The sequence below is a fragment of the Scomber japonicus genome, chromosome 8 (assembly GCF_027409825.1).
Source record: "Scomber japonicus isolate fScoJap1 chromosome 8, fScoJap1.pri, whole genome shotgun sequence".
In the NCBI taxonomy this organism is placed as follows: Eukaryota; Metazoa; Chordata; class Actinopteri; order Scombriformes; family Scombridae; genus Scomber; species Scomber japonicus.
In genome coordinates this window covers 10,614,053-10,628,048 of record NC_070585.1, presented here as the reverse complement: position 1 = coordinate 10,628,048, position 13,996 = coordinate 10,614,053, and the positions used below count along the sequence as shown (strand labels likewise).

Sequence of the window (13,996 nt, the reverse complement as noted above, 5' to 3'; positions counted from 1 at the left end):
AAGAAAGAAAAGAAACGGCAGAGAAGCAGGAAAAAGAGGAGCAGAGAGGCAAATGGGAGCAGAGATAGAGAAAGTCAAACTTTTGAGTTCTGACGTTGTTTAATGAGACATCTTCCATGGAAAAATCAAAAGATAAAGAGAAAGAGAGAGAGAAAAAAAAACATCTTAAGCACACAAGTAAAAATAGATGGAGAAAGCAAAGGGGAGACAGGGACCGGGAGACATAAGAAGTCAAATAGACAAAGAGAAAAAGGGGAAATGTGAATTTAAAAAAAGGGGATGGTGATGAGTGCTTAGAGGGTGAAAGAGAGATATTTGGATGGAGGGAGAACAACACTGAGATGAAATTGCAAATTGCCATGTTTCTAAGCCAGGACTGCTGATCTAACGGGTGCAGAGAGAGTCCTTGGCTTTAGGCGTCCATTAAAATTGGCCTAAATGAGTTTAGAGTGGCAGTCTGGCACTGCATAAACACGCCCTGGCATGTTGGAAGACGTAGCAACTGCTGCGAGGAAATAAAACACCTATGACCAGCGACTTTTTATGCATGTGCTGCAAGAGTGCATCCCTGACTGGTTGTCTATGCGGGCACATGGGTGTGTGTTTTGTGTGGTCATGTAGAGAGTGGACGCTGGGCAGGAAATGAGCCTCACCAAGCCAAGCAGAAACTGACCACAGTGAGATAATCCTCAGGAAGCTGCATGCTGTTTATGTGTGTGTGTATGTGTGTGTGTGTGTGTGTCTGTTTGTGTGTTCGCACGTGTGTGTTCCGTAAAGTAGTCCACCATTACCTAAGCTAACAGGTGGACAGACATGACTTGTGTTTCTAGTGAAGCATGACAGGTGAATGGGAACGGAACGCTGTTGCCGAGGATTGGCTGGGAATTGGGTCCGCGAATGTTTATATGGGAATACTGTCTGGCTCGGAGCACCTGTCTGGGAACACTCCCCCCCCCCCTCCAGAACGTCGGGAGAACTGAGACGGCCAAACGGAGCGTAGCAGATCACTCCTGGAAAGAGCTAGCGTTAGCGCTGTCTCTGGCCATTCATTATGCATGGGGAAGGCTCAGCTATTTTTAGCCCAAGTCTCTTCTAAAGTGGCTAGGTATCTGCTGCCAGGGAAGCCACCTCAAGTCACTGCCGGTCCAATGAATGTTTAATGGCTTTGTTGAAACAAATCTACAGAAACAAAGGCATAACAAAGACCCGTTCTCTTCTTCTGCACTAATGTTATTCTTCCTAACCGTGCTTATGTAAGGGTGACATTTGCGTAACAGTGGGATGATTTCTGTGCGTGTGTGTGCGTGTGTGTATTTATATGCATATGTGTGTGTGCGTGCGTGTGGGTGAGACGCACACATGCATTTCTGCTTGCAGAGACTGTTTGTTTTTGGCTGGATTTGATGACTCTTCTCTAGCGGATTATTGCCTCCTAATTAGACAGAGATGACTAGCCAAGGCAGAGGCGGTGTATGTGTGTGTGTGTGTGTGTGTGTGTGTGTGTGTGTGTGTGTGTTTTAGTGTGTAAATGTATGTCTTTAACTTTATGTCTTTTTTGTGCCTGTGTGCATTTGTGTGTACGCTCGTGTATCATGAAGACTTTGTGCACATTAACACACTTTTGTCAGGAGGCGCGCGCGAGACTCGGTTTCACCTCAAGCTCTCCTTCCATTGTGCTCAGCCTCTGAGCTCTGAGAAGAATGACAAATGAGGAGCATGTGACATTCGAAGACAGAGGACATGAAGCAATGGCACATAGGAATATACCACCTTAAAACACGGGGAGCATAGTAATTAGCTAGGAGAGAAGATGCATGGGAAACAATAGAAGGTGGCGCAGCAGTTTTTAAAAAAACGATGGAAGCAGTAGAGATATGGGGCGTGAAATAAAGAGATGGAGAGACAGAGGGAGTGAGAAGGACAGGGGGAGGGGTGGGAGCTGAGCCCTGCAATGATCCTTTTTAACTGCTGAATGGGCATTTCTATCCTGCACACTCACACACACACACATTCGCGCGCACACACACACACACACACAGATGCACACCCTGCCCTGCGACTTTTCTCTGTTAACCACAGAAAATGTCAATAAACAGTTTGCCTATCCAGGGCTGCAAAACAAACTGCCTCAGTTGGTTCTCGCTGCCAGTTGGCCACACACACACACAGACACACACACACTGTGAGATTAATATGGTGTGGCGAGCCCCTGCCTCTCTGTGATGTGTGCGCACGCAGTGTGCTTTACAGGGGAGGCAGGTTAGCAGACAGGCTAATGCTCCTCTGCTGAATGAGGCTCCTTTGAATTGGCGAGCATAATGAACTTCCAGGGATTAGCCCGAGCCAAACCCACCAGCTTACAGCTATAGTCCCCTCTCTCTGGTCGCAGGGGACCTTGGACAGAATAAACTAGGTCAGGCTTCAGCAGCAGTCAGAAGGGCTCCAAGCTTTTCCAGAGAAGTGGCTGTGAAAACAAAACGGAGAGCTGCTGAGAAAATCTTTTCATGATCACTGTTTACTTATACTGGTGACTGAAAGAGACAGAAAAGAAAGGAGGAAAAGATAAAGTGGAATAAAATGTGATCTGCTTGGCTGCTCCCTAATTGCTCTATTTCCTCACCGCATGTTTTGCCTTTTATCGGACTGGGTAAAACAGTTGTTCCTATAAGCCTACCTGTGAGTTGTGTTTCAGCAACTGGACAATTCATCTGGCTTTGTTTTTATCTTAATTTATTGGACCCATTTACCTCCATCCTACTCGTTGCTTGTACTCTGCCTCTGTTCCAATGGTTTGTCAGATTTGTGTTTTCATGGCCAAAATAATCAGGGATTTTGTTCAAGAGTTCTCTGCATGTATAAAAAGTGGCCTTGTACCTCAGCCTTGCTACTCAGGCAGACACCACTTCGCAATATGTTCCTGTTTTCTCTGGCGAGCTCAAAGGACTCTACTTTCTTTTTTTTTAAGGATTTGTCTGTAGGAATTTCTTTGACATCACTCTCCTGTGTTGAAGCAGAAAAAAGGCAGCAATTTGTCTCTGATCATAAATATTTTGTGGCTTGTCTTCAGAGACTTTTTTTTAACTCCTACAAAAAGCTGTTTGACATTTGGAGAAAAGAAAGTCTTTTTTTCGTGCTCCTGTATATTTTTGCAGTAACCACGGTAAACATTAGTAATGTGTCCATTTATGTACTGTATTCTACAAAGTTTTTTTTTCCTTTGTCACCAACTATTTTGTATTCCTTTTTTTTTGCCCCTGTGTAGTTTGGTAAGGGGACACAGCACACACACACCACAAAAGGAATTGTCATGCAAAGAATATACACTGCATGTGAACTCAATAAAAAACAAAAATGTACTTCCCTGTCCACGGTGTTAAGATTACATTACCTAAACAACTGAACAAACAGAAGCGGCCTCTACCCCCCTGTACTCGACACTACTTGGCTACAAAGAGAAAAAGAAAAGAATAACAGTGCAGATATTGATTCAATAAAGAAACAGAAAACAATAATTTTCTATCACATAACAATTCAGTTCAGCTAACCTGACAGTAAATGACAATAGTGTCAGTCGCAGTAGGCTATAAAGAGAGTAAATGCAGTGCTCCTCTCAGCATTTACATTTTTCTGACATTATCTAGTGACATGTAATGGAATTTGCTGCTAGATGACAGATAATAGCATTTTCAACTTTTTCTCTGAATTGATAAGCGAAATGTTACTGTAATGGCAAAATTTGGTAGGCGTGAGTCTCTGCAGCAGTACAGGACATGACTCAGTCCCTGTGTAACAGTGTAATAGCTGGATTGTTGTGTCCCAGAGGTGTAAGGTGCTTATGAGTGCACAGACACACACACACACACACACTGAGGCCACAGCTGGTCATGGAAATCTAGGGCTAAAAAAAAGCATGTATTCTTCCATATACAAGGTATGCCATATATTATTCATCTAAATTTGAATGAAAAACTGTTTAATATTTATGGCAAGAAAGCGAACAAAGGCGAAAACGCATGCATTTTTGTACGCAGATTTAAACATGGGAGACAGCGGGGTAGTGTGTGTTCTCGGGAGTGCCCTCTTTTATTTCTGCATTACTCGGACTGTGTGTCCATGCTTTTCGTGCCTGCGTGCAAGCTTATTTTTTCTTCCCAGCTTTAGGCTTCGTGTTGTGTGCATTGCTGCTATGCTTAGACTAGATAATGGTATTTATGCAGATAGAGTGTAGTAGGAGCTATTTCACATTTAAAATGGCATCGCAGGGAGGAGAAGTCAAGTCAAATTTATTTATAAAGTGCTTTCAACAAACAAGGTTTATCTTAAAGTGTTTTATATCTCAGCAAAGGACACAAACAAAATGCAAATAAAAGCAAGATGAAAGAGAGGGAAATGATACTCAAGAAGAAATTAGGCTGTATAGGACAGAGGAGGAGGAGGGGAGTACAAGAAATACAACTCTCTGCATACTTAAATATCAATGTGCACTCTGCATGTATGATTTCATGAGTTTTCCTGCAGGTGTATAACTGCATGTATGTTTGCATATGTGAGTGTATATGAGCATGTACATTATGTGTGTCTTTGTCCCAAGAGCATCTTTGCGTGTGCAAACAGATGTTTTGTGTCTCTCCCATGAAGCAGAGGTCAGGCCCCTCCATTTTTCTCTCATCTCCTCCCCTCTTCCCCTCTTCCTCTCTTCTCCCCTTTCACAAGCATCTGTTCTTCGTGGCCATGTGGGTGACACCTGCGTCCCAGCGGTGCCACAGAGGAATCAGGTCACCTTACAAACTGGTCGCCATTACAGCTGGAGCTATAAGAGAGCCCGCTGCCCCCTATCTGATCTAAACATTCATCTACTGTAGAAGGAAGGAAATTAGGATGTAGGAAAGTTAGTTAGCATGCAAGAGATATATTGTTCTGCATGAGGCAGATGCTGTGTGCAGTGTGCATCTATGCTCTAGTTTTATGTTTGTCTGTGTGTGTGTGTGTGTGTGTGTGTGTGTGTGTGTGTGTGTGTGTGTGTGTGTGTGGAAAGTTGGTATTATTTAAAGGTGCAGTATGTAGGATTAAGTGGCATCTAGTGATGAGGTTGCAGATTGCAAACCCTCCCCTTCCAAGAATGTAGGAGGTTGGTTTTGTCTGTTCTGGGCTTCAACATGGCAGACTCTGTGCAAGAGATATCTTGAAGATATCAAGGCCTCATTCTTAGGGTAATGAAAACACAGCAATTCTTATTTTCAGATGATATATATATTCCATTTCTGCTCCCTTCCATTATGGTACATGCCACTAAATTTTATACACTGCACCTTTAACACTGTTAGGAATCTCTTGACTGATAAATATCGAAGCAGAGAAGCAGACAGGAGAGTTCGATACATCCACTCATCCCTCATCCTCTAGTACACTGTTTCTTTTCTTATCTTATTCAAGAAAAGATGACAAATGGAGGAGGGCAAGTGTGATCGCACAGCTAGACAAAGCACTTCATTTTATTGTTTCACCCCACATGTATGTGTGAATATGTGCACTTACTCTGTTCTTTGATCAGTACGAGTAAGGCAATGTGCAAACAAACACTGTCATTGTAATGTATTCCACGCTTAGATGTGTAAAATAATAATGAAAGTGTGATGTGTTGTATTGATGAAAGGAAAATCAAACCGTGTTGTAAAGCCAGCATTCAAAGCCAAATGTAACATCAGTGACTCTTTGATTTTCACCATAATCCCAACATCTCTATTCAGACAACATTATAATAAACATGTGGACAGTTTGTCATTACACGGAAAGGGTTTTTTTACATTTAACATAGTGACGTCTTTTCGATCAGCTGGGTGTATGTCACAAAAAGTATGCTAATGCACAAGAAGTGATGCAACCGTGCCCTCCTCTACTGTATTGTATGTGGTTTATTGATCTTTCTGTATGAACCCACACACAGACACACACACACATGTTCAAGACAGGCTCAATTCCCCTACTGATTCATGGGGAGAGAGAGAGAGGGGTTGAGATAGAAAGGTGATGTGTGAATGGGTGTTCTTGTCTGAGTCATCCGGGTTTGTTTTTCAACTCTCTCACTCAACAGTCCATTAGCTGAGTGTTGGAAGGGCTGGTATTGGATTCTAGCTGACATGTTCCCCCAAGTCTGAGAGCAAGAGATGAGGGCACATGCTGAGCTGAGTGCTCTAATATTGCTCACACTCAGACACACACACACACACACACGCATGCGTACAAACATACACACACGGTTGTGAATAAGAAAACAGGAAAGAAAGAGTGTAAGTGAGAGAAGTCCCGGAGTGAAAGATCTGGCTAAAAATAAGACGGACAAAATGTAGAAAGATGTGAAAGTAAAATGCAAAACATCATCATCAAATTTCATATATCTATTTAGCTGGAATTTCCTTCTAAAAGAAGTTATCGACCATCTGGAAAATATGACACCTACTCTGACAAAATGATTGCCGACACAAAAGTAGCACATAATGGAATCTTAATTAAGTTATTCACTAGCTGAAGAGCTTTACTTTTTTGGCATATTGAGAAATAAACACCAAATATCAAATAACATTTCTTGGCTACATTTGGATATGTACTGTAGACATTTTGGAATTAAATCTTTCTCTCTCTTCATCTGACGCTATCTTTGATTCCCTTCACAAATGCGTGTGTGTCTTAAATTGTCTCTGTTATTGTCTTCTTTCAGGGGCTGCCAACCACCACAGTCAGTCCACACTACGGCCTCCACTGCCCCCTCCGCACAACCACCACACCTTATCCCACCAGTCTGCCAACAGCCTGAACAGAAACACCTTGAGAGGGGGACGTAACCCCATTCACGCCCCTGCTCCGGGCCCTGGAGATGGGCCGACCACCCCTGAGTCGGTCCAGCTACAAGACAGCTGGGTGCTCAACAGTAACGTCCCGCTGGAAACCAGGTCAGAGATGTTCCCCTTTTTTTTAGTTTTTACAGCTGACAGGTTAACCTGATGTTGATGTTTAGAGCCACTTTAAGTAATTAATAGTAATGAAAGAAAAGTCAGAGTAGTGTTAATTTCGTTAATGAAAACTGTGACTAAACAACATTTTTTCTCATGACTAAGACAAGACAATGACAAGATGGCATCATTAAACACTAACTGTGACTATATCAAAATATTGTTGACAGGAAAAGACAACAGTAAATTAAGAAAGTAAATTAAAAATGATATCATGGGGCATTCCATGTGACTTAGTCTAGAGTATAAGAAGAGTTTAAGGAACTAAAGTACAGCGGTTGTGTAGGCTGACATGTTGTGTGTAAACTGAGATGACAGCTACATAAAGGTCCACCTTACCTTCGCCTTTCGCGGTATTCTGTGTAACAGAAGAGGTGTGAACAAGAGCTAATGGACAGTATTATCTAAAGTGATACAGTACAGTACAGTACAGTGTTACAGACTCTTTGTTTTGTTTTCTTCCTGAATATAAGCTGTCAATATGAAGATTGGTTATGCAGTTGGGGGTGTTGCATCAATTAATATCCTCAGAAAATACATAAAGTTTTGAATAGTGTTTGTGAGAGAGGGAGGGAGGGAGGGAGGGAGGGAGAGAGAGGTTGGTGAAGCCAAGTGTCAGTCATAATAAGGGTAAAGTGAAAATTGGGATTGGGGTTAGGGTTTTGGGCTAGCTCGACTGTCCACAATATATGGAAATCAATGCAATGTTCTGCAAACTCGTTCTGTTCCTCAAGGCAAAAGCTTTGTCATTGTAGCCTTGTGCTGCACTGTCAGAATCATACTCAACAGGAGCCCCAGCCTCCACTCAGCAACAGTAAACAGCCAGTCAAATAGACAGAAAGATACACAAACTGCAGCATACTGGGGCTGTTTCTGTGTGCACGTACTGTATCAGTCAAGGTAAAAATCCTAACAGAGCCAGCAGGGAAGTGGATGTTTTTTACTGATCTGAAGCCAACACACGAGAGTTATACTTAGAGGAATGGCAGAAACTCAGAGGAGAGCACCTCAGGAAGAGATTCTGATGGCTGTTTACAGGTAGATCTGCAGGAAGGAGAGAGTATTGCTTAGAGTACATGGATAAAGAGGACTCTTCAGCTGACAAGTATGGGCTTTTTTGCAAGGTCATCACTAGTACACAAAGATTTATAAACAACAAATACGAAAAAAATTAATCAGGCAAGATACTATAGATGAAAGACAGTTTTATGATTAAGAGTGTCACAGTTTACCACAACTGGACTCTACATCAAAGCTCCTCACAGACTTTGCCTATGTGAGCAAATCATGGAGGAAGCATTGGAAATACCAGAAATTTGAAGGCAAGGCAAGGCAGTTTTATTTATATAGCGCATTTCATACACAATGGCAACTCAATGTGCTTTACATAAAACAGAAAAACATGTAAAATTTCAGTTTGAAATTTGACAGGGGTCTGATTACTTTTACATAAATGTTTAAGACACTCAAATGATTGGATTCCCTCTGTAATCTGATTGTGATAGGTAACATGAATATCCAGGATCATAGCAAAGAATAAAAGAAAAGGGCATGAACATTTCAACTCGTTTGTTTCTAAGAGATTGGCATGTTTTTTGTTGTTGTTGTATTTGTTTAACTAATAGATGAACTCCATTTTTTTTATTCACGGAGCAAACACAATGCAGCAGAACACTGTGAGCATACTGACCGTCTCCCCTGCATCATTCTAAGCCAATATGTAAACCTCCTAACCAAAGAGAAAATTGCTCTTTGCCTTGAAATCATAAAAAGCGGCTACTCAAATGCATTCTCTATTTGATCTCTGAGTGTGACACATAAAAAGAGCTGCCATGTGTCAAAGCTATTATACATGCAACCTGGAATTCAGGAGGAGGAAATACAAACCATTTCACACACCCTACACATGTGCTTTAGCCTGAACTCAAAGAACACTTACTGGGCAAACAGAGCATTCATGCAGGGTATCACTATTCATGAGGCATGCAGTGAGAGGGACACTGCGTACATGCTTTCTAGCATGCGCACCCTCGCTCGCTCTCTGAGCATTTACTCTGCAAGCTGTAGTTGTGTTTCTCCTGCTGGGCACTGGGGCTTCCAACTCTGATGGTCCCAGATAAGCTCCCCTGAGCGCCGGCCCTGTGCAGTATTTATGAGGTCTGGCCATGTTTAATTCAGCACCACTGATCTGAGGTCTATGCTCAACCTGTGCTGATGCATCGCACCGGTATGCATGGTGGGTAAGAAGAAGCAGGGTGTTAAACAAGAATACCTATGGATCTAAATAGAAGCTATTTCCAGTCACAATTGTTTATCTAGACCTGTGTTGCCATGGTGACATATATGCTACTGAGCAGAGAGATTTTTGTGATTTCTGCCTCTGCAAATAATGGAGTGTACTTCTGTGAGGTTTGGAGTATAAAAATAAACTTTTCACAGAGGCTGTTTTAATTGTCATCTTTACAGCTTGAAAAGAAGGGAAAAACGCACACATTGTTGAGTCCTCTGCAGTGCCAGTATTTGGTCATGTTCAGGTGGTGGGGTTGGGCATGGCTCAGAGCCTGTCACAGTAAATGAAGCCCAGAGCAGAGCTTCCAGCTCCACCCTCCAGCCCAGATTGGGCCCTCCTCCCTGGGCCTGCGATGGCAGAGGCTGGGTGGGCTGGCTAAAGCTGCTGGAGCTTGTGACTGGGTCAGAGCCAGTCGGGCAGAGCCAGAGAGTCACACCATCCCTGCGTTGGCAGAGCCCATCCTCCATCTCATTATAACCCGCAGCTAGGAGATGATGAGCACACGTGTGCATGGAAGGGACAGTGTGTGATTGTGTGCATTCGCATCCAAGAATGCGTGTTTTCTTTCACCGTGACTGCTCCCCACCGTGATCATATGGAAATCTTGGCATTTGTTGTCCACTGGTTATTGTTAATGTATGTGTGCGTGTGTGTGTGTGTGTGTGTGTGTGTGTGTGTTTTGGCTTGACCCGATAGTGTGACAGCGCTGAGAGGATGAAGAAGATTGATCACCAAAGAACACCCCAGGGCCTGGATGACTGGCAGAGAAAGAGAGAGATAGAAACAGAAGAGGGGGGTTTGAGGGGGGGTGATATAGCAGAGAAATATAAGTCGGGAGAGTGAGGGAGGGGGGAAATGGAAAGGAATGGTTTACGGTAGAGAAGGGAGAGATAAATAGGGAGAGAGAGGGAGAGAGATAAAGAGAGGTGGTGATTGAAGGAGATTGTTTTGGGGAGTGTGTGAGAGAGAAGATAGAAAGGCAGAGGAGGGAAATTGGGGCCGGTAGAACATGGATACATTTACCGGTGTGAGATAAATGACAATAGATGGCTGGTGCCACTGCGTGTGTGTGTGGGAGCAAGAAAGAGAAAGAAAGAATGCATTTCTCCGCGTGCACATACGTGTACATGTGTCCCAGCATTTTGCAAGAAAGCACCTGATTTCCAATCGGTCCCTTGAAGCCTCTTGGTGAGCTGATGCCAGTTTCAATCTCTCACTATGATCTCAGGACATTCCCCTGCACCCCCTGCTCGCTCCGCCATGAGCCACAGCTCAAGGGGAAAAATAAGATCACTGAGAGCGTTGCAGCATCTCAATTTATCTGGATGGAGCCGCAGAGGGTGGAGCAGGCCCGGATGACGGGGTGGGGTAGGGGTGCTATGGTTTACTTTCAAATGCATTACTGTGGGGACTGATTTAGAGTTGCTACCTGAGGGAATCGCAGGGGGTAAATGAGATGAAAAGGGAGCAGAGAAAAGATTCATGTCCAGCCAACTAACACCTACTGTAAAATGCATATGAGACCTACTTAAAATCATACAAGGTTTATTAATGATATGATCATGAATTCATACAGTACAGAGTGCAAATGTAATATGCAATATTATTACGCAGAGTCTCTACCCTAGCAAACTAAGCCCCCATTTTTAAACGGCACTGTTTCAGTAAAGTGTCATGATATATATATATATATATATATTTATATTTATTTTATATACGTATATATATATATATATTTGAGTTGTTAACACATATATGGGGAAATGCCAATAAAAACTCTTCATGTCTGAGTTTGAAAGTTTATTGCTGATGTGATTTTGGAAACAGCAGTTGAAAAAACAATCTCACTGCATGGTCCATTTAGTTTAGCTGCTCGGATACTGTGTGAACCTCATTAACAGATGGAGTTCGCAAAACGATCACAGAGTTGTTGATTTTTAAATATAAGTACTAAAGGAACATCTCGTCCATGTTGGATTGTCAGCTTGTGCTTAAATTGCTCAAGAAACGCTCCCTTAATTGACCTTATGGTGAGATTTTTTTCTTAACTCTAATGTGATTTGGGGGTTTAAAAGTAGAGTTGAAAAAAATCATTACCTCAACACTGTGTGTGAGTACTGTGTGTATTAGTTGCATGCAGTGTAAGTGCCAAATTCTTGAAGGGTAACAAAGTGAATTATCTAAAGTATTGAGGAAATAGTAAAAATGTCAAAGAGTGCCAAATCAAACACTGTTTTTTCCAGTATCACTTCCTATCTGTCCACGCAGATGGTTTGGTTTCATCTGTTAAGGTCCTGAAATATTTACATCTGCAACACTTGCTCCTGCCGCCCCAAAACAAAGCAGTTGTGATTTAGGATACATTTTATTGAAGAAAAAAATTCTCACCAGTATTTAATATAAAAATACAACTACTTGATCCTAGGACACCACATTAGATGACTTTGATATTTTTCTCTTTACAAACATCCCCCAGCCTCAGAATTGTTCCCATGTCCCTCTTCAAAGCCACACTTTGCAAATGAATGCCCATTATACCGCATCCATCTGCCTTTTATTGTTTCTGACTATTGTAGCAGTGAGCAATTCTCATGACAGCATCCTTGAGCATTCTCTTCTCCCTAAGCCCTTTGTTTCATTCTCAGATCTGACCATTTTTCAATCGCCCCCCATGCTGCGTCGACCTCCATTAATTGTGCTCTACCTCTGATGATTCTCGGAATGCTATCCTGAGCAACCACATGTTTGCGAGAGCTGAGAAAATAAAGGGGTGTATGCGCGTGTGCTTGTGAAAGTTTGTGTATCCGTTCGCTAAGGGGAATGTGAGCTTTGACTTCCTGCTAATTACCCAGCATGCTCTCTGTTCTGTGGTTAATTGTCCAGGTCCTCTTTCCTCTCAATGGGGAACAGGGTTGGAATGGAGTGAAAGCCCCCCCCCCCTCATCTCTCTGTCTATCTTCTAATCTAAAGCCCTCCTCTCCATCCTCCATCCCTCTGTTATATCACTTTTTGCTCTGCGTGGATGCAAATGAAGTGTTTGGTAGCACGTACAGGGCAATCTTGTGAAAAGAAAACCCACATAATTTTTTATTGTTTGTGTGTGGGTCGACACCCGTGTCTTAGGCTGTGCAAATATGTGTCAGTGTGTGAGTTAGTGCTCGCTTGTTCCGCATGTGTGTGCATGTGTAAGACAGGATGAAAGACAGCGAGGTAGCATTGGTTCGACTTGAGGAGGGGGGGCTGCTGCTGCTGGCAGCTCAGGAGGAAAAAGGAGGAAGAAGTGAGGTGGTCTCTGTCAGCTCTCTCTAATTATGTGTGATGTTTCCATGCTGGACCACCGTCAAAAATCCCACAATATTCACACACAAATATGTAGGCACACATGCGAGCACACACACCGCAACCAATGATACAGAGTTGTGATTGCTGGCTGCCTGCTATGATAGAACCCCTCTATAGTCCTCCACAACATAAATCAATGTCAATTACCTCCCCAGAGCACATTAGACACTTTCCATTCTTACTAGTAATTAGTATGGCCCATAGACATATTCCCATCCCACACTAAGCTCACAGTAGAGCTTCTGCTCACAAACAACAAAGCCAAGGAATTAAATGAATTCTGCGCATGCACCCCTATACATACCAGCACATCAAATCATATACATGTGTCACACATAATGCAAGCAATTCAACCGCTCACCCTCTCCTTGTGTTCACTCACACATTAGGGGTATTGTAATTAATTACTGCCGACCTTGCCATCACAGAGTGCGTCAGCGGCTGTGAAAATGAGTTGAAGCAGAGACACACGGTGGTTGACCTTGGTAACGGCGTGCTTGTGTGTATACACATGCATGCTCTGCGCATTTGAGAGCGTGTAAGTTTATGCAAGCATATTAAAATTGATGACTGTGACACTGAGAGGCTGGTATTTTTAAACAATAACCTCATATTTCTTTGCGTGCCATCTCTTCGCGCTCTTTCAGCCTCTATCTGTCTAGAGGGGGGTTTTGTCTTCTCCCTCTCTTCTCTTTCCCCTATTTTTCTCCCTCTGTGTCACGCAGTGTACCTGACAGGTAAATGGGGAGGACGGAGGAGAGAGGAGGTAGAGGAGGAAAAAGGAGAAGCATCCAGCAGGATACCAAGCCGACAATCAGTGGCATGAGATGATGAGAGAGAAAGAGAGAGACGGAGCACAGACTGACTGAATAATTGATAGAGAGTGGAATGGTGCTCTCAAACCATATCTTCATGCTCTGAGCACATCACCTGTTTTCACCAACTGAGTTTAGACGAGCAGACATATGTACAGACACGCTGTTATGAAACGGCAGTTATTAAAGACATCAAAAGGAGAGAAGACCACACAGCAAAGTGCAGCTAAGCTCTATTTTTAACACGTCCTCATAATTAAACGACCACATAGGTCGACTGTACCATGCACTCCAGAAGGAGCATTTTCAAGCATACCGCATCTATCGGTGCTACCCAAAACCGTTACAAATCACTATCAAAAAATAATGATGTTTTCTGGTGTGACAACATGATGTGGTTAATGTCTGCTCAGGTTTAAATACAAAAACTACTTGGTTAGGGTTAGGTAGAGATCACACTTTAGGTTAAAATGATCATTTGAAACGTGGTGTGGGTTAAACTTACTATTTCCTTAAAGGTAGGCAACACTCGTGATGGCTAC

General features: G+C 42.8%; 1 protein-coding gene across 6 annotated transcripts in view; it reads left to right on the top strand.

Moving 5' to 3' along the window:
• tenm2a (teneurin transmembrane protein 2a) overlaps positions 1–13,996 on the top strand; it is a 150,681-nt gene that overhangs the window by 90,879 nt on the left and 45,806 nt on the right. For all 6 annotated transcript variants that reach the window (XM_053324494.1, XM_053324493.1, XM_053324492.1 and 3 more), the window contains one exon: positions 6,716–6,947. In XM_053324494.1, coding sequence (XP_053180469.1) covers positions 6,716–6,947 — 232 coding nt within the window. The remainder of the gene's footprint in view (positions 1–6,715; positions 6,948–13,996) is intronic.